This window comes from Rhineura floridana, chromosome 9 (assembly GCF_030035675.1).
Source record: "Rhineura floridana isolate rRhiFlo1 chromosome 9, rRhiFlo1.hap2, whole genome shotgun sequence".
In the NCBI taxonomy this organism is placed as follows: domain Eukaryota; kingdom Metazoa; phylum Chordata; class Lepidosauria; order Squamata; family Rhineuridae; genus Rhineura; species Rhineura floridana.
In genome coordinates, this window is record NC_084488.1 from 114480407 (window position 1) to 114507196 (window position 26790).

At 42.5% G+C, this 26790-nt stretch overlaps 1 protein-coding gene across 4 annotated transcripts in view; it reads left to right on the top strand.

The window, feature by feature from the left end:
• The window catches only part of SLC4A4 (solute carrier family 4 member 4), a 270897-nt gene that overhangs the window by 226018 nt on the left and 18089 nt on the right, over positions 1-26790 (top strand). For all 4 annotated transcript variants that reach the window (XM_061583421.1, XM_061583422.1, XM_061583423.1 and 1 more), the window contains exons 17-22: positions 2052-2165; positions 3313-3474; positions 13582-13760; positions 17283-17355; positions 23116-23184; positions 26169-26342. In XM_061583421.1, the coding sequence (XP_061439405.1) occupies positions 2052-2165; positions 3313-3474; positions 13582-13760; positions 17283-17355; positions 23116-23184; positions 26169-26342 (771 nt within the window). The remainder of the gene's footprint in view (positions 1-2051; positions 2166-3312; positions 3475-13581; positions 13761-17282; positions 17356-23115; positions 23185-26168; positions 26343-26790) is intronic.

Genomic DNA, 26790 nt, shown 5'->3' on the forward strand with positions numbered 1-26790 from the left:
GCCAATTGCCATAAGCCTGTTGGCCCTGGATGGGTGTGGCTGTGGAGCAAATTGTGGCTCCACCCCCCCAAATGGCCACACCCATTTTTACACATCAGCCACTCCCATGGGTCAATGCGGCCCTTGGCTAGCCAGATGCCACTAAAAAACCTACAACCAGGGCTGGACGGTAATATCCCTTTCCCATTGATCCTCCCCAGCAAATAACATTCAGTTGTATACTCCATCTGAATTTGGAGGTTCCATGTAGCCATTATGGCTATTTATCTGTTGTTACACTGGTCATGTTCTGTGAATTTGTGTCATCCCCTTTCAAAGATGGAACATGGAAAGGCTATGACAGCTTTGAAGTTAACACAGATCTATTACATTTACAACAGCTATACATAAGATTACACACTAATGCAAACATTTTGTGGCAAATAATGGGCTGATAGTACACTCCTTAGGATTTTAGCTCCCACCCCCACAACATAATCCCACTCTCCCCACCTCCTTTGCTTGCAGGAAAGCTGGATAATTTTTATTTCAGTTTCAAGGTATCAGTATATAAAAGTACCGTACTAGTTTTTTAACCTTTCCAAAGCTGCCTCTGGCATCCAGCTGCCTTAAAGTTCCAGATAAAGATGTTTACCATTAACGAGTACTACAATTGATCTCCTACAGGTTTTTAGTTAAAGGAAACAGCCATCTCAGGTTTACTTTAAGCTATGTACAAAGCATGATGGATAGAATTGTAAACTGAAAGCATATTATTTGATTTGCACAGCGAGCTCCAGCACCTGAAACCCACAAATGAATAGTTGCTCAAATAAATGTATCTTTCTTTCTCCCTTTGAAATGCAATTGGGCTCATGCACTTGGGTTTCTGACACCTTTACCAAAAGCCCACAGAAGCCCAACAAGGCAGTCGGATTAGTATTTGTGGATCCACAGTCAAAATCAAAGCCAGAGAGTGACTGAAATCTAAGCAAGCACCTTTGTCCTTGGATAGACGTCTGCACAGTAGATATGGGTGTAAGGAGAGAATTCCTTTGGGGGAAAAGCTGTTACCGTGTCTTGCAAAATTAGCCACCAGCCTGAAAAAAATTGGGCTCTTCTCCCAAGTTCTCTTCTTGTGTGGTAACTTCAAGGCTCAGCCTGTGCACTGAAGTGTACTGTTATGAGGACAGTTAATGCACATGTGGAAAGCTGTGATCCTTTCAGGCATGCAAAATGTTTTGTTAATTGCCCTCTTTCCCTCTCTCTCCCACACTTCCTTTAAGTTGCTGGCTGGGTTATAGACCAAGCCCCTCCTTCATCCACCAAAGTGGACCGCCAGCAAACTCTCTTGCCATAGCCAGCATTCCTTTCACATGGCTATCTGGTGCATCAGTAACTGGGAAACCAGCTGGTGACATTCTATAGGGGGGCAGATCTGGCACTGGGTTTTCTAGTTGCTGATCCCCTACAGTGCTGGTGCCATTTTCAGGATAATGGCTTCTTTGGGTACCCCTTCTTTGTTTTTTTTCCTTTACAAAGGGATATATTTTGTGGGCACTTCTATGTCCATCAAACACACTGGGGAGTTGCTTATTTAAGTTGCAGTCAAAGTAAAATAAGATAGTTGTTCACAGTAGCGTGGTCTTACTTTTTATAGATGGAATGTCTTGATTTGAATATTGCTGCTTTTAAATTTTTCTTTTGAAATGTCATTGTTCATGTTGTGGCTTAGAGTTTGAGTGCTAATTCTGTACACTGTCCTCGGATCCTGTGGAATGAAGGGAAGTTTAGATGGACTGAGATGATGATGTTTGCTGTTAGCTGTGCTGAAGAAGTTTTCTGCTGCTGTTATTGCGGGGTGGTGATGGGGGTTGCTTGATTTTTTTATCAACTGCATGTGTATTGTGTAAGTGTTGTAATACATTATATTATAATATATACTTGCTTATACTTTTAAATATGTTGTAAGTCACTTGGAGATCTTTTTACTGTGTATCAAGCAGCTAACAAGTTCAAATAATAACAGTAACAGAAGTATATTAAATAAATAATAAACACACTTTTTTCAGGCAAGGAAGTTGATCAGTGACTTCGCCATCATCCTTTCCATTCTGATTTTCTGTGGAATTGATGCATTGGTAGGCGTGGATACACCGAAACTCCTTGTGCCAAGTGAATTCAAGGTACTCCAGTCTCAATTCACACTGGAAGACAAGAAAATACCATATATTGAGACACAATTCACATGTACCTCTGTGGTGTGGCTGCTGCTTCTCATTGGCCCACTCTCCATGAAGTAGCAGTGATGTCTGTAGCTGGGAGCCACGTGGGATATGCAGATCACATGAAGCACTGATGTGGGAAGTTGCCACGATCTTGATTGTCCCCCTGGTTGCCCTTGGCAGGTGTTACTGCTGCAGCGTGAAGGCCAAACCATGTGGAAGTTGCAGCCACACTGCAGTGGTATGTTGAGTCATACTGGAGAGTAGCCAAGTGCTGCTGCTGTTTTCTACACTGTTTTCTGAGTTTCCCCACTCTTTGCTTGTTTTTTCTACTTTCTTTGTTAAGCTGCAGCTAGTGCAGAATGCCATAACAAAGCCGCTGAAGCGGTTGCCCTTTCAGCACAAAATATCTGTGCTGAAAGAGCTGCACTGGCTGCTATTATGCTACCGAGCCAAGTTTAGGGTCTTGGTATTGGCATATAAAGCCCTGAACAACTAACTTAGGACCAAGTTGCCTCTGGGAGTGCCTTACTTTGCATACTCTGCTGGGTCACTTCAGTCCTTGGAAGAGACACACTTGGTCGTGACATATGCTCCCAAGGTTTGTCTTATGTCCACTAAGTCCAGGGCCTTTAATGCGGCGCATCTGCCTTTTGGAATATGCTCCTAGTGAACATTAGTCAGGCACCTAAAACACTGGCATTTAGGTGTCTCCTTAAAACTCTTTGGTTTACCCAGGCTTTCCCTGAGGGGTGATCCAGCTATGTTGATGTATTTAGCTGATCTACCGATTTGTGATATATTTGTATTTTCTATATTACAAATTTATGAATGTAGTTTTATTGTAGATTTTTATGCTGATCACCACCATGATATTTTTCCCTTAATGTTGATGGTATAGAAATTTTGGCAAATAAAAAATTTTTTTTTAAAAAAATCAGGTACCATAAAGAAGTGGAAAGTGGCCTCTGTTGATTGGGTATTTTTTGTTATGGCTCCTGAAGGGGACTTGGTGTTTCAATGATTCTGCAAAGTGTTTTTTTTGGTACAGATGTGGTTTTTGCTATGTCTCTCTTTGATGCTCATTTCCATATCTTTGCCCATGAAGCCAACAAGCCCCCACAGAGGCTGGTTCATCGCGCCATTTGGAGGGAACCCCTGGTGGGTGTATTTGGCAGCAGCCATCCCTGCACTGCTGGTGACCATCCTTATCTTCATGGATCAGCAAATCACGGCTGTTATTGTCAACCGGAAAGAACACAAACTCAAGGTTGGTGCCTGGTTACAGTAGACCTGAACAGGGATGAAGAGGTCAGGAGCTTGTGGGTAGAACTGTAAGAATCTCACTAAAAAAGTTAGGATGAGGACGTTTCTAACCTTCAAGGTTTCAGAGTGAAGTCTGGAAATGTGTTGCCAAAAAATTCCAATGTGCCTTCAGGATCAGTTTGACAAAGGACTGTAGCTCAGTGGTGGAGCTACTGCTTTGCCTGCAGAAGATCCCAGATTCGGTCCTTGGCATCTCCAGGTAGGGCTGGGAGAGAGTCCTATCTGAAATCCTGGAGAGCAGCTGCCAATCAGTGTAGACAGTACTGAGCCAGATGGCCAATGGTCTGACCTCCATATATGGCAGCTTCCATATACTATATACTTCCTATATACAATACGGTCACATCATAGAATCAGAAGGTGCTGCAAACTGCTTTTCAGAAATGGTCCATATGCTGGGGAAGTGTCAAGGGGATGTCAGGATTAACTTTTAGGTCTTTGTTTGATAAATTAGTTATGGAGTGAGCAGTTCAGTCCCAAGTCTGAGGCAGAAGAAGTTTGCTCACTTTTGCATGTTTCTAAATAATTAAGATGGGGCTGTGAAATATATGTTGGAGAGTGGCAAAACTGGGAATGGAGAGACTGAGTGAGCCTTTATGTGTGTTTGAATCTTTGCTAAAGATTATACCTTCCCTGCAAATTAGTCAGACAGAGACTTTAAGCTTTAAAATAAGAAATAACTACTTTATTCTGGAAATACATACTTGATAGGAAACAGTTCTACATCTAGCTAACTAGCTAAGTTGGAGATGCAAACGCTAAGCCTGGTGTTTGCCCTCATGCTTGGAGGAGAGGGAGAGACAAAGAGAAGATGTCTGCTCTCCCTCTCAAGAGAAAGGAGGAGCAAGGAGATGTGGTCACCATCCTATGCATATCAGTCTAGCAGGAAGGGAGAGACACCAGGAGATCAAAGGATAGGTATTAGCCTAGCAATCAGGAGGTCTCCTCTCTAGCTACCCTTTTTAACCCCGTGCAGCCTCAACCCACAAGTTGGAGTTGAACCACATATTCCAACAATATACTGTGGTCCATCATGACACTGGACCTTTTTCTGCTTTGTCTTCCTGCAGTTGGTTGCCAAACAACCTTTCTCTTTCTCTCTGCTCAGTTCAGATGTCAGAAGTGAACTGGGCTAGGAGAAAGATGTCTGGGGCAATAGACTATGAAGAGATAAAGAGTCATAGGATTCAATTTCCCTCACTTGCAAATCCCTTTTGATGTCAATTTCAGATTCTCACATCACCATGTGCTTCATACATGAATGGAAAAAACTTGTAATTAAACAAACATGGCTTCTATTGTCACATCTAGTTTGAGCCAAGGAAGAAGAGTTGGAAATGTTTTGAAAAGAAATAAAGATGGCCTTTGTTTTGGCTTTGAGTCAGGAAATACTGCCCAGGAAGTATGTTTTTGGTCTCCGCCAGATTTTATTTCTTTCTCAATGAACATTTACTCTTTTGTTTCTCTCATACCAGCGCCTGCCTAGTATTTTTTCCATCTGCATATAGCTGGGTGGAGGCTCTTATTCAAACCTACGTGCTGGCTGATTCTTGCTTAGATAGGATCTGGTCCAACTACCCACTGAAAAGAAGAGCACCAGGCTCCTTAGGTGGCTTGCAAAATGTGGCCAGCTTCTGTCCCAGAGACAGTTCCCGCACCTTCTGTAGCTGCAATGCAAGGAGAATTTGAACAGCTGTCACACTTCTTATATCGCTGTTTGATAACAAAAGGGGGGTAGTTGTTGCTATGCATTGGTTGCTGCACGTTCTGCATGCCAAATGTAAGGTGAGCAGCCATGAGCACACCTGAACGACCTCCATGTTTTCAGCAAATGCATTGAGCTCATGTGGGAGCACAGCAGATGGATCCTTCTGTTTCCACCACATGTTTGGTGAACACAGTTTGCAGAGCTGTGTGTTGGCCCCAAAAAGGCTACAGGTGTCTTTTCCCCCTCCTCCTGCCACTTTGCTGTGTAGAACTATAGAGGCAATTCCTGGCAACAAACACAGTTGTCACTCTCCTTACGTGACACAGCCAAAGCGAAATGGGCATTTGGACACCTTCCAGAAGCTTGTTCATGGCTAATGGCAGCTTTTCTTCTAAGTCCATGCAGGAGCAAAAAATAAACTCCTATAGTAGACCATATTATTAGCAGAGCTTAGAAAAGTTACTTTTTTGAACTACAACTCCCATCAGCCCAATCCAGTGGCTATGCTGGCTGGGGCTGATGGGAGTTGTAGTTTTAAAAAAGTAACTTTTCCAAACTCTGATTATTAGTGGTTATGAGGGCCTGATCTCAGTGGTTTGTTAGCCACCCCGGGCAACAAAGTTTCCATCCCTAGCTTTGTGTTCATTCTCCTTTTTCCTTATATTTTGATTATAGTTGAGCACAGCTATATTCAATTACACTATGTTAAAATAAAAAAAAAGTTTTTAGACCCCTAACAAACTTTCCTTTTCCTGTTCTTATGCTGTTAGCGGCTCATAGAGCAGCTGTTCATGTCAGATGATTATGCCAGCTTTCCTCCAGCTGCTTTGGACTCCAATTCCCTTCAGCCTAGGCCGGCATGGCCAACAGTCAGGACTGATGGGAACTGCAATCCAAAACACCTGGAGGGCACCAGGTTAGGGGATGCTGGATCACACCCATTCTCTGCTGGTGCCCTTTATGCCTTGAACTCTTAAAACACCTGGGTGGTGCCACCTTCCCCTCTCTGTCCCCCGCCCCATTCAGACTCCAGCTGAAAAGCTTGTTCTTTTGTGGGGCTTTTTGCATGGCTCCTTAGTCATCACGTGCAATTGAAATGATGCTGAAGCACACTGCATTTGCGCACATACATCCTGTTGTCTCTTTCTCTCCCACTTTCTCTCTCCCACTTCCCTTTGTTATCTCCCCCACTCTGTTGAAATTTATATTTAAACTTCTCAGGCCAGATAGCTTACACTGCCGTGTACATTGATGGTGCTATAGAAAGGATAACAGTGAGCCCCCCCTTCACAAATCCTGGATTTATCAGGGTGATGTGACATAGGGGGAATCAATGAGGAGTGCAGCGCCTATTGTTCACTGTCAGTCATGGAAGAACAAACGGCCCACAGAATTCAGGATTAGTTGATCCTCAGGTGTTTTGGCAGAAGAGGCCAGGAGTTGGTTCCCAGACTCCAATTAATGCCAATTCACTGTACACCAGGGCCACTTGCCCTGGGAAAAATAGCTTTCTATTAATGTGCATATCAATAACAAGGAAGAGGATGCAGTTAAGTGGGGAGTATTTCTTCAAAGGTAAACAAGGCGCCAATTGTCACTGAGGTGGTAAGCCTGTGTTTCTGAGCTGCATTGGACTTAATACTGCAAGCGGAGATTCATGTGAGTGAATGCTATTCCGTCCCCAAAAATATCTTCTATCCAGGTATGGAGAGCATTTGGCCCTCCAGATGATGCTGAACTGGAACTCCCATCAGCCCCAGCAAGCATGGCCAATGGCCAGAGATGATGGTAGTTCAGCAACATCTGGAGGGTCAAAGTTTTCCCCCACACCTGCTCTATACAAGAAGACCAATTCATCAGAAAGAAGAGAGTTCTAGCCCAGTCTTCTCCTTGGCATGCTAGTCTTCTGTCTGCAGGTTGTCCCCCTCCCCAACCTTTTTACAGAGAATCATTTAGTCATGTGAGTCGCCACCTGCAGTTTGAAACGTACAATCTAGACACAAGTTTATCACCTCAGTGAGAAATAGGCTGCAGTGTACTCTGTAATCAGAGGGTTTATTTTGTTTACCAGGTTCTGAGTTCCTCATATTTTTGCACTTGGATGAATAATACATATATTTGCTTTACCAAAAATGCTGTGTCACAAACAAGGCTTTTAGGTGGCTTCACAGAGCCAGCTGTTGTACAGTTTTGAGAACCTTTACAAATCTAAACTACTGGGTAGACAATATATGAATTTACCCTAAATGAGTCTGGAGGCCAAACATAAACATATACTTGGTTGCAACCTATTGACCATGCCACATTGGTCACAGCCCAGAATTTTGCATCAGATCTGATCTGAACCTGGAAGGTTCCTTATGCTGCCTCTTCTAAAGCAGTTCCCTTGGCTTGGTAAGCAATCCTAGTAGGCATATCTGTGTCATAACTGTTTACAGGAGTAGTTCCAATGGTAGTCAGGGAAGGAGCGAGGCAGGACCCCTGACAAAGAGATGGGGAAAGACATACCAGCAGAAGTTTCCCATGGTACACTGCCATTAATGTTACTGGACCACAGGGGGTAAAGGAATGTTTTGGAATATTTTCCAGAAAAGCCCATGTCAATAGGGTTGCTGCCACTAGGTTCAGACTGAGCTCACTCTCCTTTTAAAAACTCTGATTTGAAAGGGAAGTATTGCAGCCTCATCTTTGTTGAACTTCAGGTTACAGGTGGGTAAAACCTGTTGAATAAAAACTGGGCAAATGCAGCTGTCTTGAATTTGTGGCCTGGAGTTCTGTAGACTTACTGGCCTTCCAGCCACGTTATGTGGTACAGCCAGGCTTTAATGCTCACTTTCTATATGATATTGTTGCTCCTGCACATGCTTTTGTCTTAAAAACCCTGCTGCTCTACAAAGTAAAGTAGCCCCATCTACCTTAGTTATAAGATGAGGGATACTTGGCTCAGCAATACTACATGCAAGATGGATCTTATTGTTGACCACAATATGAGCCAACAGTGCAATGTGGCTGCAAAAAAAAGCAAATGCTATTTTAGGCTGTATTAACAGAAGTATAGTTTCCAAATCATGTAAAGTACTAGTTCTCCTCTATTTGGCAATGGTTAGGCCTCAACTTGCGTACTGCATCCAGTTCTGGATACCACACTTTAGAAGGATGCAGACAAATTGGAACAAGTTCAGAAGAGGGCAACAAGGATGATCAGGGGACTGGAAACAAAGCTCTGTGAGGAGAGACTGAAAGAACTGGGCATGCTTAGCCTTGAGAAGAGGAGACTGAGCGGAGATACAATAGCACTCTTGAAGTACTTGAAAGGTTGTCAGACAGAGGAGGGCCAGGATCTCTTCTTGATCATCCCAAAGTGAGGACATGGAATAATGGGCTCAAGTTATAGGAAACTAGATTTCAGCTGAACATTAGGAAAAACTTCCTAGCTGTTAGAGCAATACGACAATGGAACCAATTACCTACAGAGGTGGTGGGCTCCAACACTGGAGGCCTTCAAGAGGCAGCTGGACAGCCACCTGTCGAGTATGCTTTAAATTGGATTCCTGCATTGAGCAGGGGGTTGGACTTGATGGCTTTATAGGCCCTTTCCAATTCTACTATTCTACAATTTGATAAAGTTCTGTTTCTAATCTGGAGATGAAGTTGAATTGTCCTGCCTTTTGACAGCCCATTGTCCAGATACTGTTTACTTACCCCTGATCAGAAAATACTTGTAAAGAATGGAAACATTAATATTTTTTTCTAGCCATAAGTATTTTTAATTTCCTCTCAAGTGGCTGATTTCAGTTGTCTGCCAGATATATACATACATATAGACAGCCATCAGTCTTTGTCTCTTGACTTCACTTTTATATGAATCAGACATTGTATTGGACATTTTGAATTGCAAAATATAAACATTTTCTACAAAGTTCTGCTTAATATAATAACCCCTGCTTTCTGCTTCCTTGCGTCTTGGTTATGGAAAATGTGCTTTGTGTACACATGAGGAACATGAATATTCTCCAGTCCTTTCAAAGGAGAATATTGACCATGAGAGCTCCTTACTCAGTTAACAGCAGGTTATTAGCGGGGTGGGAAAAACATCAAATGCCTAGTTGCCTAGGTGCCCAAAATTCATCTTCATTGGTTCTGTGCAGTATCACTTGGGGATCTGTGCATGCACAGACCAACTTAGAACTTCCTAGGCCCTAGAAGTCTTGATGGGAGTTGGAGGTGTGCCCTTCCCTCTGCCCCAACAAAGAGTTTTGGCTTTCAGAATGTGTACCAAGAGATGGGCAAGGGATGTCCCACTCATTTCTCCCTTAATTTGAAAACTGTGCTTAGCCTTATACAAGCAGAGTGCTCCTAGAGGATTAAGACTGGATTGGGGAAATGCAGTGCTGTTGCCTGGGACGTTGTAATAGATTTTTCCAGACCTGGCTGCTGGTTTGAATTGTGTAGCTCTTTTAGAAGATGAATATGGCACACTAATCAGAAATAAAACAAAATAGTTGACAATGGGTGGTATTCAACCAAGTTCTATTAAGCTAGACCCAATGAATTTGATGAACCTATCTTAATTATGTGCATTAATGTCAATGGGTTAGAATAAAGTAGGAGAATAATACCACCTATAATGCTAGGCTGTCCAGGTAGTTTTTCCTTCTACAGGAAGGGAGATGTATATATTTTGCCCTTAAAAAATAAAATTCTACATAAAGAAAAACTGAGTTTAAACAAGGTTATAATTTTTTACTTAAGTTCTGATCAGAATAGTTTAAGAACAAGAGGCTTGCTAAACATGATTAGTGTTGTTCATTGTACCTAAAATCTATCAATCTGTTGTTATCCTTTTCAGTTTATTAAATAATTCTAGAGTGTATTCATTTCAGCTCCTTTCTGTATCATTCCCCAGTTATCAATTGTAGGAATGTCTTTTTTCTCCAAGTTGCCCCAAGACTTCAGTTTGTGTTGCACTTGTGTAGCTAGAATCAAACAGCCATCTGTTGGAGATGCTGTAGTTCAGCATGTCCTGCATTGGCTGGAGTAGATGCCTTACAAAGCCAACTCTATGATAAAGTGGCCCACCAGGTCACAACCTTAAACCATAAAGGTACAAGGTGACATGTCCAAGTGCTTGAAGGACCTTTTTCTTTCCTGGTTAGTAAGATCTTTGTTAGAGGGCTGGTTCAGCTGCTTCTACCTTACAACAGGACGTTTTTGGTGATGGTACCTCAACACCTCACTTACCAGTTCATCTGGCATCTTTTCAGTGCTAGTAAAGATGCTTTGGTTTCCCTATGCTTTTAGCAATTGTACAGTACAACACTACTATGTATATTTACTTGGAAGGAAGTCCCGTTGTCTTCATTAGGGCTTACTCTCTAGTGAGTGTGTAGTGCAGGGGAAGCTAACCTGTGGCCCTCCTGATGTAGTTGGACTGCAACTCCCATCATCCCTGACCATTGGCCACGTTGGCTAAGACTGATGGGAGCTGGAGGTCCATCTGGAGACAGCACCTGGAGGTCTCATTGATGTGATCATCTGATGTTGGGAATTGCTGCTCTTTTATACTATTAATTGATTGTATGTGTGTGTTTTAGAATATGTTGTAAGTGTTCTTGAACCAAGATCCACCAGGATGAATGAGTTTGGAATAGGTGGGGCTCAGCTAGGGCTGTGTGAATGTAACTCCCTCATCCGAGCTCAGTAGGGGTGTGCTGGCTCAGCCAGTGGAACATAAGCTGGTGGAATTTATGGTGGCATAAATCCCCCAAAAATGATGGGATGGGGCACAGAGAGACTTACACCTATTCCAAACCTCTTTCAGCTCAGTCACATGACCTGTCAACCTGGCAAAACTTACACTGGCAAAAAGAGTTGTGTATGTCAAACTGTTTTAAAGGTTTGCTTTCCCTTTGCCAGGCTCAGAGCCCTGCCCCAAGGGGTAACTTACGCCAGTGTAGGTTCTGCTGGCCGCCTATACTTAGGATTACTGTGCATTTAATCAATCTCAGTTTATTTGGTCTATAGACCACAAACATAAAATACAACCATATTTGTATTTGATAACAGGGTTATCAAGACAATCCGAGCAAAATCAGCAGGGGTGGGGACACAATATACATGCATGTGTATTGTGCCTTTTATTAAATGAGAGTATAATAAAATCTGTGAACAATCAGAAATAGTTACAAATACAGACAGTGTTGATTCAGAACTCATCTTCTCTAATAATTTTGACCTAGTTTTGATGGCTACAACAAGGAATTTGGCTATGTAAGGTGGAGTCTGCCAGTAAAAAACATAGAATTCATCTGAGTCCCCCAAATGGAAAATGTCTTACTGAAAGGCGCAGTAAAGTATTTTAAGTCAGTGGTTGCCAATGTGGTGCCTTTTGGCCAACAACTGCTAATTGTCTTGAAATTGGCATGAGGTAGATGATGGCTTTTTTCACCGAACTGAAGGCAGTTTCAATGCAGAATTGGTGCTCCTTGGTATGCCCCTGTCTCCCTCTTTCACTTGATGCAAGTTTTGATATTGTTTTTCAAGTTGTCAGACCAGAGATGATAGCCAGGCAAAAGAAATATGTGTGTCCACCGTGAGAAGAAATCTCTCTTTCAAACTTACTTTCAACTCTCTTAAATACTACTGTCTCTCTGCAACCATCAATTATGTCAGAAGAAACACTCAACGCACTTGCCCCACAATTAGTAGGGTAAAAAATACTACTTTTTACGTAGTTATCTTTTTTAAAACAATATTTCTGTACCCCAAGCACCTCCCCAAGTACCTTCCTGTTTCCAAAACTTGTTTGTGCCTTGAAAAAATTAATCCTTTCTATTTGCACTGAGATGCTGGGTGATGGGCTGTGGTGAGCAGTTGCTTTTCTCATTAGCACATTGGGGAAAGGCCATGGTTCAGTGGAAGGTCCCAGATTCAATCCCTGAGTTCTCCAGGTGGGGCTGGGAGAGACCTCTGTCTCTGACAACCTGGAGAGCCACTGCCTGTCAGCGCTGGCAGAACTGAGCTAGATAGACCAATTGTCCCACTTGGTTTAAGAGAGCTTCTTATGTTCACATGACCTAAACATTGGGGTGAAATGCCAGTTTTAAAAAGGTGCACGGAATGAAGATATCTCTCTGTGTTTGAAAACAACACAAAATATTGACAATGGAAGTAGCAGCTGGGGGTTGCTATGTTTGGGTGGGATTCAGTCACATATTGGCAAATTCAGATTGTGAAATTATAGTTGATTGGGAGACTGTGCACAATAGACCTGCTTCCCCAAAAGATCAGACTTTTTGCATTAAGGAAATAACAGGAAAACACACTGGAAAGTGTGAGGTAACACTTGCCTTGACAAATCGTTCTCTAACCTCTCCTCAGACAAATCAGAATGAATGCTCATTCAATAACCGACAGTGTCTAATCTCCCTACGAACAAATCAGGATGAATTTTCAATGAATAATAGTAATAATAATAATAAATTTAATTTATGTGTCACCTATCTGGCCAGTGGCCACTCTAGGCGACGTACATACAATAAATATGGCAGAATACAATACAAAAATACAGTGAAATAATATAAATTATAAGAGCAAACAATACATAATAATAGGAGGCATTTAAAACAGAAGAATATTAAGCCTCCTCAGAAATCCCGAAAGCCTGTTGAAAAAGCCACCTTGCGGAACATATTCAGGGAAGAGATGTGCCGAAGATCTTGTGGGAGGGAGTTCCAGAGGGTGGGGGCCGCCACTGAAAAGGCCTTCTCTCTAGTGCCCGCCAACCTAGCTGCTTTGGTTGGCGGGACTGAGAGAAGGCCTTGTGTGGCCGATCTTGTCAGGCGGCATGATTGGTGGCGTTGTAGGCGCTCCTTTAGATAAACTGGGCCGAGACCGTGTAGGGATTTAAAGGTTAAAACCAACACCTTGAATTGGGCCCGGAAAACAGGTTGTCCGAAAGCACCTTTAGTTTACCTACAAAGATTTTTTCCCCCTTTGAATGCAAATTCTGGTGTTAATTAGATTCTTTTCCAGGTTTGCAGTATATCTTCCCTAAGTTGTGTTATTTTCAAAAGCCACTGCTAGACATGTCTCTGGCTTGCTGAATCATTTTCATTTTGGTGTAGTTCCTTTGCCTTTGGGTGGATCTGAATTCCATGTAACATTTCTCCGAAGGCTGAAGGCAAACCGACCCTTTAACTGTATTCCTTACTCACAATTGCACTTTTTCAAACATTCTGCATGTGAAGGGTTTCCATGTGTAGAACGGGAAGGGGCCTTCCCTTCCCACAACAAGACTTTCTACCACATGTAACATACTACCACTGTTTCTCATATTTGCAGAAAGGTGCTGGCTATCATCTGGATCTGTTCTTGGTCGCTGTGCTGATGATTATATGTTCCTTCATGGGCCTACCGTGGTATGTTGCTGCTACTGTGATCTCCATTGCGCACATCGACAGCTTGAAGATGGAGACAGAGACGTCAGCACCTGGGGAGCAACCCAAGTTCCTGGGAGTCAGGTATGCCAGCAGGGTTGGTCCTACCTAGGCAACCTAAGAAGCTGGCAAGAGCAGCACTCTTCAGGGAGTTTAAACCAGGACCTGGGTCTCCCACAGGAAGCAAGAGAGTAGCTTAATAGTAGAGCCTGTGCTTTGCATGCAGAAGACCCAAGTTCAATCCCTGGCATCTCCAATAAAAAGGACCAGGTAGCAAGGGATGAGGAATAGCCTCCTCTGCTTGGGGCCTTGGAGAGCTGCTTCCAGTCCAAGCAGACAGTACTGGGCTAGAAGGACAAGCAGTTTGACCTGGTATAAGGCTGTATCCAGTGTTACTATAGTGGAAGTGGGTGGGATTAAAGTGAGTTAGGACCTGAGCAGGTGGGTAGATAAGGTCTCACGAGGAACTGACACCAAGATGAAGGGCCAGCCAGGGCTGCAGGGAGAGGGGTTGATGGCCCAAGAAACTAAGTTCTAGTGTGGAAGGAGGGGACACATTTTGACTGCAAAGTCAAGAACATCTCTAAGGCCAACCCCAAAATGAGGGCTTGTTTACACAGCCCCTTCTGGGCTCAGAACATGGTTTGAAAGCACACGTGGTTTGCATGTTGAAACAAAGCATCTAGTCTCGGCAGTGCTTGGGAATCTCATGTGCACTGCCCTGCACGTAGTAGAAGAAAGGTAGCATATGAGTATAATGCATAACAATAAGCAATAATTCATTTTTATACCACTCATCATCACAAGTGCTCTCAGGGTGGCTCATAAATCTGAAGGTTCTGTCTCATCTCTTTTATCTTTGCAACAACCCTACAAGATAGGTTAGGCTGAGAGAGGGAGGAAAGGGCCCGGTGATGTGAAGTGGATAAAAAATCTGGATTTTTTTTCCGCATGTGTGTGCTTTATATTTCCATGGAAAATTTTTGCGTTTCATAAGTTCATTAGTAACAATGAATGCAGGCAGGCCAATTACAAATACAATATAATCTTTAGCTTTGTTTGCTAAATACAAGTACAGTATGCATACTAAATTCTCTAGCGCATCCGAAAATTTCCCAATGCAAACTGGAAATTTTCCAATGCAAATTACTCTATTCTAATTTGCATAGAAAAAAATCCAGAAAACCACCCAGTGAGCTTCATAGCCAAAATAGGGATTTGAATCCAGCTCTGCCTGGTCCTAATTCAGCACTTTAACTATTATACTGCAATGGCTCTTCAATAATAATTCTTGTTCTAATATGTGTCATCACACTTGGAATAGTGCATACAATTCAGTTTGTTGCATTAGAGCTGAAATAGGTGCAAAAAAGGGTGACCAAAATGCAGTTCTCTTATGAGAAAAGACTGCAACAACTGGGGCTATTTAGTTTAGGAAAAAGGTGACGAAGGGTGTATGTGAGAGAGGTGTATAAAATTATGCAGATTTTTGAGAAAGTGGATAGAAAGAAGTGTTCCTTCTTCTCTCACAGTACTAGAACCTGGGATCATCCAGTGAAGCTGAATGGTGGGAGATTTAGGACAGAGAAAAAGAAATTTATATATTTATTCATTCAATCATTCATTTATTAAAATTTATATACCGCTTGATTGCAAAAAACCTCTAAGTGATTTACAAAAGTCATTAAAATTATCAATAAAACAGTTAAAAACAAGTAATTAAAAACATTTTAAAACAAACTGAAAACAGCAACAGACAAATAATTTCTAAAACACATCAGCAGGCACCAAAAAGAATACAGTGAAGGTGCCTGCCTGATGTCACTAGGCAGGGAGTTCCAAAGAGTTGCTGCTGCCACACTAAAAGAACTATTTCTTACAAATGCGGAACCAGTATTATGTGGCACCTGTAACAGTGCCCGCGTCTCAGAGTGAAGTGCTCAAGTGGGCACATATGGGGTAAGGCAGTCCCGCAAGTAAACTGGTCCCAATCTATTAAGGGCTTTATATACCAATAGTAACACCTTGAACTTGGCCCGGTAGCAAATTGGCAACCAGTGCAGATCCCTGAGCAGAGGTGTTATATGGTGAAAGGGCCTCAATCCTATCAGCAATCTGGCTGCAGCATTCTGCACTAACTGCAGTTTCTGGGTCAAGAGCAAGGGAAGCCCCACATAGAGAACATTGCAGTACTCCATTCTGACATCACCAATGCTTGAACTACTGTGGACAGGCTCTTCCAGTCCAGGAACAGTCGTCATTCTCTTACTAAGCGCAGCTGATAATAGGTATTTCTAGCCACTGAGACGACCTGAGCCTCCAGTAACAGAGTTGGATCCAGAGCATCCCCAGACTGCATACTTGCTCCTTCAGGAGGAGTGCAACGCCATCCAGGACAGGGAATTGACCAGTTTCTCAGACACAGGAACCACTCCCTCAGAGCCTCCATCTTGCCAGGATTCAAGCTCAGCTTATTTTCCTTCATCTGTTCTACCACTGCTTCCAGGCACTGGTCCAAGGCCCACATAACCTCTCCTAATTCAGATGTTATGGAGAAGTAGAGCTGAGTATCATCAGCATACTGATGACACCTTATCCCCAAACTCCTAATTACCACTTCCAGCAGCTACATATACATATTAAATAGCACTGGGGATAAGATGGTACCCTATGGCATCCCATAGCACGACTGCCAGGGGGCTGAAAGGCAATCTCACAATGCAACATTCTTTGGACTAAGTCCTGTTGATAGGACTGGAACCACTGTAGCACGGTGCCCCTAATTCCCATTCCATGTTGCTGGTCCAGGAGGATACTGTGGTCAATGCTATCAAAAGCTGCTGAGAGATCGAGAAGTGGGGGCAAGATTGCACTCCCCCTGCCCCATTCTCTGGCAAGATCATCCATAAGGGCAACCAAGGCTGACTTAATCCCATGGCCAGGGCTGAACCCAGATTGGAGCAGATATAAATACTTCTTCACAGAGCACATAGCTAAATCAGGAATTGGCTGCCACAAGATGTGTTGATGGCTTTGAAAGGGGATTGGGGTTCCTGGAAGATAAGGCTATCAGTGCTTACTAGTCATGATGGCTACATGCTACCACCTCCAGGCACCATGCCTCTTAATACCAGGCTCTGTGGAACAACAGCAAGAGAGTGATACTGCCCTTGTGTCCTTGACATTTGATTGGGCACTGTGGGAAACGGGTTCATGGAGTACATAGGCCTTTGGTCAGATGCAACAGTGCTCTTCTTTTATTCTTAAACCAGTTTTTGCTCTCACTGTGAAAAGGTGACTATTTGGGGTAGCTTTAAGATAGACACTAGTAGGTTGCATATCGTTCTTTTGTGTATCTTGTACCTGCTTTTTTTAAAAAAATGAAATGTTCATATTAAAAATACTGTTTCTAGTCCTCAGGACTACAGACATAAGAGCTGTCCACATAACATTTTTCTACATAGTGAAGCTGGCATGGGTGCCCTTTGCAATAGCATTAGCACTGGTGTTGAAAATGCTGTGAGACTGCAATTCACTATTTTTGGATGACAGTGGAAAATACTTTCTAATAGGAACTGGTCTAATAATTGCTGCATTTGATTTTAGGGAGCAGAGAGTGACTGGAGTGATCGTGTTCATTCTGACAGGCATTTCAGTCTTCATGGCTCCCATTTTAAAGGTAAATATTATTTAATTCTCTTTGCCTCTACCTCATCCCCCCATAAAGCTGAAAAAAATGCAAGCTACAAGGTTTGCCATAAACAGCCAAGTGAATTTAAAGGGCTATAATAAAATCATTATAGAAAAGAAATTTCAAAAAATTATTGCGGTGATTTTAAAAACACATGGAAACTTTGAGAAATATGTTTCTTAGGAGCAAAGTCATAAAGAGGACAGGCAAGAAAGTTTGAGAACAAAGGTGCTTTTGATAGGGATGGAATGATATCTCAGTTTCGTTTCTCTCAATTTCTCATTTTTCCAATCTTAAATTCGATTCTCCATGTTTACAGCAGTTTGCTTTTTTTAAAAAAAAATCCTCATGAAAATTATTCAGCATTTTAGTGCAAATTTCTCCTAATAAATACATTTTTGTATGCATTTTGGGCTAACGTACACATTTTTTGCAAACAATTAGTGTTAATAGAATGCAATTTTATAAGTTTTTTTTTTTCACTGATATATTCATTTTGTGCATATTTTCCCCTAATATATACATTTTTGTAAGCATTGCTTGGTTGCAGAACTACATTAAAAAATTTGGATGGGCACAAATTTCAAAAGGCAGCTGTGTTTTGGTTTTCATATTGTTTTGGAAAGTACGAATTTGATAAATTTGGCTTTGAATGCAAACTGAATTGAATTTATCCCCCATCCCTAGACTTTTTGATGAACTTTTTGAAGTCACCATAATTTTTCAGAGATTGTGCTTCCCCGAACGTAAGAATTTTCCCAACCGTTTCACATGCAAACCCAGTCATGGAAGGTGAAACTACATGTTTTGTGGAGCTTGAGTCTGCCACTGAAAATAGGAGCTCTGCACACATAATGTTTAATACAACATCCTGTCGTCTGGATATTATGCTATGCATTTTCCCACATCGCTGACTGCTATTGGCAGGGAAACACTTAGCACAATGACATCAGGGACGGGAAGGATATTGTTACTACATATGCTACTACATATGTTACTACATGTGCTGGGGGGTAAAGAAAGGCCGGGGAAGGAACTGGCAATCCCACCCCATATATACGGTCTGCCTTGTAAACGTCGCAAGACGGCACCCTAAGAGTCAGAAACGACTCACACTATAAGTGCGGGGACACCTCTACCTTTTTTATGGTGAGGTTGTACCACTCATCTGACTTCCTTCTGTTTGCATCACTGCTGCATCTGAGAAGGATGGGGGGGGAGAGGTAAGGCAGCAGCTAGGCCAGTGCAATACGAAGATGCTGGGGATTGAACCTAGGTCATTTTGCATGCAAAGGAGATGCTCAGCCACTGAACTATGGCTCTTCTCATTTCTGCGGTGGCAGTGCTGCTGCTGCAATCCATCTTAGGGATCGCTAGCTGAACCAATAGCTCGACTCAGTTTGTGCTGTTTGCATTCTTGGGTAGAAATAGTGGTGATACAGAGCAGTGTGCGAGGCACTCCTCAAAGGAGCTGCTGAAGAGAGCAATGTGCAAGGAATGTTTTGTGTCTTTAAAAAGAAGTGCTAATCCCCCCCCCCCCAGACAAGCAGTATGCTTCTGAATACCAGTTGCAGGGAAATGCAGGAGGGAGAGTGCTCTTCTGCTCAGGGCCTGTTTCTGAGCTTCCCATAGGCATGCAGTTGGCCGCTGTGAGAGCAGGATGCTGGATTAGATGGGTCTTTGGCCTGATCCAGGAGGCCCTTCTTATGTTCTTAAGTACAGCACCTTAAACATTCCCCCCCCCCCGCTCGACAAGGAAGGCAAGAGTGAGAGAGTGCAGCCTGTATCCTCTTAAGTAATTTGTTAATTCTGCTTTCCCAGATGGCCCTCCAGCTTCTTGATTGTTTATTAACAGTTGAGTTACAATTGCATTCAGGTACTTGGGTATATATAGCAATTGTAACTGAATCCTGACACGGAAGACATAGCAAGGAAATCTGGGTATCGATCAGTGAAGCTGTAATGCCTTTAATTTTATTTTTTGGAGATGTATGTGGGTTTAGCACACCACGTGTATAGTACAGAGGGTCGCTCTCCAGAGGAATTGAAGGACTAAACAGGTTCCGGGGCTAAATGCTTGAGGGACTGATTTTAACTTGAGGAAATAGTGGGTGACCCACTTCTCATTCCACAGAGTTGCAACCCTGATTCAAAATTGGGGCGGGGGCGGGGGCGGGGGCGGGGGCGGGGGCGGGGGCGGGGGCGGGGGGGAAACCACATGGCTGTTTTTAGCCATCACATTGGGAGATCCAGTCTCAGATCTCCTGCATCACATGCAGTTTGGCCGTAAGCGGAAATATGGACTAGTGATGAGGGAAGATGGAATGCAGTGTGAGAGTTGAGAGCAAACAGCTGGTTTGCATGCCTCAGTAGACTTAGTAAGAACAAAAGAAAAGGCCTTTCCTGAATGATATCAAGGGTCCACCTTGTTCAGTATCGTTCTTCCCACAGTGGCCAGTCAGTTGCTGCCAGGAAACCCACGTGCAACACATGAAGGCAAGAGCTCTCCCCTATACACTGCCTCTGAACATGGAGGTTCAGTTTAATTGCTTTCTATACATTAGGCCTCCCCTCCTGTGATGGCTGATCGCTCCTGCTCAAGAAAATGGGGCAGGAAGTTTTTTCCCCCCAAGAGCATAAAATGATAGAATGCACAATGCATGCCAGGATTATGTAACTGTGGGAAAATTAAAAAAGTTATTTAAATATCTCTTTTTTAAAAAGAATTTTCCTCAGGACATTTAAACAAAAATAGCAACTAGGGAGTCTTTTTGTCTATGCAAGTAGGTAGAAAACTACCTGCAGGGAGTGGGGGGTGGGAAAGAAACGAGAGGCCAATCAGAGCTCAGATCATGCTCAGCCAGACAGGAATTTCCGAAGGTGAGCAGTCTACAAAGCCCTTTCAAGGTCATAAGAAAGCAGGCCAGAGTTTAACTGTGGCTGCCAAATTGCTCCCCAGGGAGGTAAATTGCTTTGAACCTGGCTGGTATAGGAGTGGTCTTGACTTGTCTAATATCAAGTTGCACTACTTTTGTTAATTTGGTGGCTATTTATACTGTATCCATCCCAGCGGGGCAACACATGGGAACCTGTTTCTGTGAATCACCTTTCTGCTTGGTTTCTGTTTCACCCACACCATGTTGAGGAGAGGTTTCTAGCCTGCCTTTCTCCCTGACATGCATGCAGGACATTTTTCACATATTTGGAGGAAGGATGACATTTAAACATGTATTTCCGATCCTACATTCTGCAGCAGTCCTGAGAGGTCTGCATCATGTGTTTTTTTTCCCTTCCTGAATACACAGAAAAGCCCTTGTGCTTCACTCTGGCTATACATCAGTTGTGTTCACTTTGGTGTGATTACAGTAAAGAGCAGTCTTTCCTCGGCACACTGACGTCATGAAATCTTGCATGCTACTTGTATGGCAAAGGGGATGCAACAGAGAATAGAGTGAATCCTTAAAGTTGTGGAAGCACATTACTATAACTTAGTTTGGGAGGGCTATTGAGTAAGCACTGTCTGCCATTTAGTGGCTAGTGCCTGTTACTGCAGTTACGAATTTTATCTACCGCTTACCATGAAAGACCTATTCATAGGGTCGTCATAAGTCGAAATTGACTTATTTAATTTATTTAATTTATTTAATTTATTTAATTAATTTATCCTTTGACGTAATTGTTATTTCTTCTTTTGAACACCTAGATTCAAATGAGCAACACTAAGGATTTTTAAGCAAAAGTTGCAGCAGATGTTTTCCATTAGCACCACTTCATGTTGGCTACATGCAGTTCAGTCAGGAATCCCACTTGATTTCATTGTTGATGGGATTCAGTCTGGCCCACAATATTCTTATTGTAGTAGAGAGGAAAGACACCCTTCTATAATACTGTTCTCTGCAAAGTGTTTGATTGTGGTCAAATCTGTTCTGTGCTTTATAGCACAACAGATAATAACTCTAGGGTTGTGCTGCATTTTGTCATTTCCCTGCACGTTGAGATTCAGAAGCCAGAGAATCAAAGTCTCTAGTCACTCCCTAGCATGATTAGAATTTTGTAGGCTAGATTGTATCCCATCAACAAGTGTGGTCAACATTGCCAATTATGTTACCTCTTCTTGTTCCTTAGGGCCAATTCCCACACTCCATAGAGAAGAGTTCCATGTGTTTGCTTACTTGGGCTTCTAAAAATGTACTCAAGGTCCCTAAGAATAGAAATATTGCCTTAACTCTATGTGGGGCTTTGTTCCCAAAGCTTTCATGCTGAGCCTGGCATCAGCAGATAGGGCTGGGAATGCCTGCTGTCTGAAACCCTAGAGACCCACTGCCAGTTACCTGAGTGCTAGCTGAGCTGATGCAAATGTTCTTTTTTCCTTCTTTTTCTTTCTAATTCAGAGCGGTTTGGTTTAACTCTATTTGTATGGGCTGTTGCTGTTTTAATTTGTATTTTCTGAATTCGTTTGTTTCCTTTTTTATTATTAATTTTTTTAAATTGTACTTTTTTGTTTCTTACTTCTCTGTTAGCTGGGAACAGACATTTATGCTGAAGGTGCATGATACAAATGATGTAAATTAATTAAAATTTGATTATCGTGTAGAAAGATAAATACATTTCTGGCTACAGACGTTACAATTTAATAAGGAATTGGTGTGCCTCTGAATATCAGTTGCTGGGAAGCACTAATGAGATGAGAGAGTGTGGCTGGGCTCAGGTCCTGCTTGCGGGCTTCCCAGAAGAGGCATCTCGTTGGCCACCGTGAGAACCCGATGTTGGACTAGATGGCCCATTGGCCTGATCCAGCAGCCAGGCTCTTCTTATGTTTTTAAGGAAATAACAGGTTGTCAGCTACCAGTGGGATCCATTGATTTGGTTGCTTGGTAATGTTAATAATACAATTTGAGGGGGAAAACACTTTTTTGGGGAAATACGTTGATCGTAGCAAAGATAATGGTTTGCAAATCATTGGAAACAAAACACTTTTATGCACAAATTGACATACAAAAAAAGAAAGAATCTAGGATAGTTCAAAAGTGGTGGATCCTTTTTTGGAGAATTGGCAATGGTTTCTTAGATACTAGAATAGAACAAAAGCATATGAAAATAAGAGAGAAGAAGTCTTGAATGTTATAAAATTATGGGTTGTATCCGACTAAGATATACTCAGAGTAGACCCATTGACATCAATGGACATGACTAAATGAAGTGCATTTTAGACTGAGGCGGTTAGGTTGTGTCCTGTTACCAAGTGAAGTTTACTGATGCATTGACTCTGAGTTAATTAATGTATTATGTTCTTAGTTTTAAATATTGTTGAATTGCTGGTGTCATTGGTTTCCCTGCTGTGGGATCTCTGGGTGAAGGGTGGGTTATAAATGTCAGAAATACATACATTCCATTTATATCTTTGGGTCTACTCTGAATATGACCTAGGTGGATACAATCCTATAGAATTATGATTTTGATTCCCCACCTGGGACTTTGTAGGTTCTCGTTAAGTTTTATCCAGTCAATTTTTGATAATATGGTATTGGTAAATTAGGTAGGGTAATTTTTTGTTTTAACTTATTTTTTTCAGTAAAATGTGATGCTTAAAAAACAAATAAATCAGGCCTCCATTGATCATGTGGAGAATTTGCAGGTTTGTGCATTTATTTGTAAGCCAAGCCTTAGATGTTTGACTGCAGATTAACTCAGCTTCTTAAAAATTGCTTACTTCATGTTTCCTCCCCCCATTTCCCCTCCCTCTTTTAGTTTATTCCCATGCCTGTGCTCTATGGAGTGTTTCTATATATGGGTGTCGCTTCCCTTAATGGAGTGCAGGTAAGTTTTTTCCTTAGCAACCAAAGCTCTTCTGATTGGTGGGGCAGACATTACAGAAGGCCCTTTTCAGGAAAGATGGTAAACATTAACCAGTGCTCTCTTTCTCACGCATCTGAGGCCATTCATCCTCTGAAAAAAGCACATGGCTTGATTAGTCAGTTAGCCATTAAGGTGCTACAGACCCCATTGTTGCTGTCTTCCTGCTACATAATAATATGTTTGCTCTTCTGGAATTCTGTTTATTTTAAAAAACTTCTCCTGCTCTTTCAACTTCTTTCTCATTTTCATGACATGTTGAAAGTTGACCAGCATTTCTCTCTCTCTCTCTCTCTCTCTCTCTCAGATTTATACCATCTCCACAAGACTTTATGTAAAATGACCTGGGACAAATAATTTGAAACATTAATAATTTTATGTCCTATTAATATATAATTTATTAATTAAAACACTCAATTATTCATATTTTAAAAACGTGGCTTTGAAGCCAAGCCTATTAAAAGTGGCAGGGTGAAAAGTTTCAGGGAAGGATAGTATCCTGAGCCAAGTAGGGTGGGTCTAATACCGCTCAGCAGATCTGCCTCCCTGGTCTACATGTCTCTATGGAACTGGGAACCCTATAGAAAACAACATAGCTATTGGTTTCTAGCTCTGATAATTTATCTCTGGAGGAAAGGGAGCACAACTGAGAACTCCTGGTTCTGAGAAATAAATAGCAAATGAAATTTATTAATTAATTTATTTTACAAATTTATAAACCTCTTCCCACTGAAGGTATTGAAGCAGGGTGCAAAGGATTCAGGGTACGATAAAATGCAAAGGAAAAAAACTCTAGAAACAATAAAACAATTCTCATACACATGTCACTAAAATGAGGCCTTCAGACTCTTATTTATGAAGGGGTTTGAGTTGATGTGGTTGGTTTGATGTAAGCCCGTGGGACATTTGCCATTCATAAGCTTGGCAAAGCTGAAACCTCCACCACTTCTTTTTCTCTCATCACTGAGAAAATGCTCCCTAAAAGTGCCTCTCCTCAGAGAGCCTGGCATCTTGAATTGGCACCAGGAAAAGCTGGTTATGTTTCTGATAAGATTCTGGCACCTCGTTAATTGCATTGCTCTTCTGTGCTTAATCGAAAAAGGAGTGCATGTTTTGTGTCTACCCTCAGAGATTTATTTGGGCCCACTTTAATAAAGGCCTGGCTTTCATTCATTGGATTGAGATTAATCTGGCTTCGGAGTCAGCCAGCAGTGGGCAATGGGCCAGGGTGCTGCCAGAGAACAAAGAGTTTATTGTTAATTCTTGCCTGTGCTTAAGCCTTTACCGAGGCCATCACTCAAGTGGCGGAAAGTGAGGAGGACCAAGGAGAGGAGGTGTCCTCTAGTTCTCAGTATAGGGATAAAAGCTAACTAAATAGATGCAGGAATGTATTTTTATAGAATAACACAACAAAGGAATACTCATAGGTTCTCCCGCTACACAGAGCTCATCACCGGCTAAAACTTGAGTTGCGCATCATCCTGTCTCTGGGGCAGCAACTCACAGAGCTCCATGCAAGTAGGGAGTTCCTCTTGCTTCACTCTAAGTGGACACGTGCCCACATCCAATCAATAGTGCCTGGTGCCCATTGAGAGTAGTACAGTGGAAGGTGAGAGCCAGTGTGGCATAGTGGTTAGAGTGTTGGACTATGACATGGGAGACCAGGGTTTGAATCCCCACACAGCCATGAAGCTCACTGGGTGACCTTGGGCAAGTCACTGCTGCTCCGCCTGAGAGGGAGGCAATGGTAAACCACCTCTGAATACCGCTTGCCATGAAAACCCTGTTCATAGGGTCGCCATAAGTCGGTGCACACACACAGAGTTGAAGGCAGGGAGAGCAACAGTAAGCTGAGCCAGAACATATGATAGACAGAGAGAACCAATTCTAGTTTTCCCTCTATCCTCCTCCCTGCCCAGTTCTACAAGGCAACACTGAGGAGGAAGCTAATGGGCATTGCAACCCCGTGGACTGGTTATAAGTAAGGTGGCAGGCTGAGGGCAAACTGAGGTTGGCAGGGCAGTGTCCTATTTGCCCTAATAGATTACCCCCCACTGATTCCAATTATGTTGGGAACTGATGTTCCTACAGCGTTAAAGGGAACAGGGAATCCCCTGCTCATAAGTAACTTACGAGAGCTTCAGAAAGGGGCTCTTTTTGTATGTAACCAAGTTTGCTCTCTATCTAGATGAGGTAGGGCTGTATTGCCTTAGCCTTGCTTGGAGGAGACTTCAGTTCATTGACTCTCCTTGACTTGGCTGGGATGTCTAGTGTGACTTGCCAGATGGTTCTTCCCAATTAAGAGTTTCCAGGCTGACAACAAAATTCATCACTGGTGTGTGGAAACCCTCCATGCAATTTGGAGGACCCACGTGCCAAGGGGAATTGCCACATGGAAGTTTCCTTTAGTGAGGATATGGTAACATGCAGACCAGTCCTAACTTGGCTAGATAAAGCCAGAGAAGAATTCCTTCATTACCCATCCAGCCACTCTGATAGTTAAAAATCCCTCCCCACCATCTCCCCAATTCTAAACACCCACTTTGCTTTAAATTGCACTTCTGTTGAACAACAATTAATGGAATGCATGGGGAAGAGGGAAGGGGGTTGGGGGTTGGGGAAGTGGCAGGCCTGGGAAATGGGTTTTTGTCAATCAGGTTGCCTGGGAGGGAGGGAGGGAGGGAGGAGGGAGGAGGTGGGTGATTTCCAAAGCTGGTTTGGCTTGAAAACTTAAGAGTTGTATCAAACTAAGTTACACTCAGAGCAAAGCCTTTGAAATCAATGGACTTAAGTGAATCATGTCCATTCATTTCAATGGATCTGCTCTGAATGGGACAAACATTGGATTCAACCCTAAGCCCAAGGGTATGATCGACATAACTATCTTAGGTTCATTACTTAGTGCCTGTTGGGACCACACCACTTCTTTCTCCCTTTCTTCACGTCAGTTCATGGACCGTCTGAAGCTGCTCTTGATGCCTCTGAAGCATCAGCCTGACTTTATCTACCTTCGTCACGTCCCCCTGCGCCGGGTCCACCTCTTCACTTTCCTCCAGGTGGTGTGCCTGGCTCTCCTTTGGATCTTGAAGTCTACAGTGGCTGCCATCATATTCCCAGTCATGGTAGGTTGGCATGATCATGACTATAATCCATTGCACCCTTTCTTCCTTCTAGGGCCATCCGAGATGCCATCAGCTGCCTTGCCGATCAGCTGACGCAGTCCTGCATTCCCCATCTCTTGTTCCATGTCCAGCTCACTAAAATAAATGAAACAGTTTAGTGAAATAAGTTTAGTAATGCTGTGTGAGATAGAGAATAGGTTAAAGTGGCTGCTTTTCTTGAAACAAATAACATACGGTTTTTTAAAAAAATGTTTTTATAACAACATTAAATAAGTGCAAAATGCAACAGTACAATACGGAGTAATCATACAGTTCATATCAATATCAATTACATATTATATTGGTCCAATCGCAGAAGGATAAAAATAAAGTGCCAATTATGATATAAATAAGTTAGGTTTAAGTTCATAAGATAAAAAATATGGTACACTGCTTACCCCAGGAGATT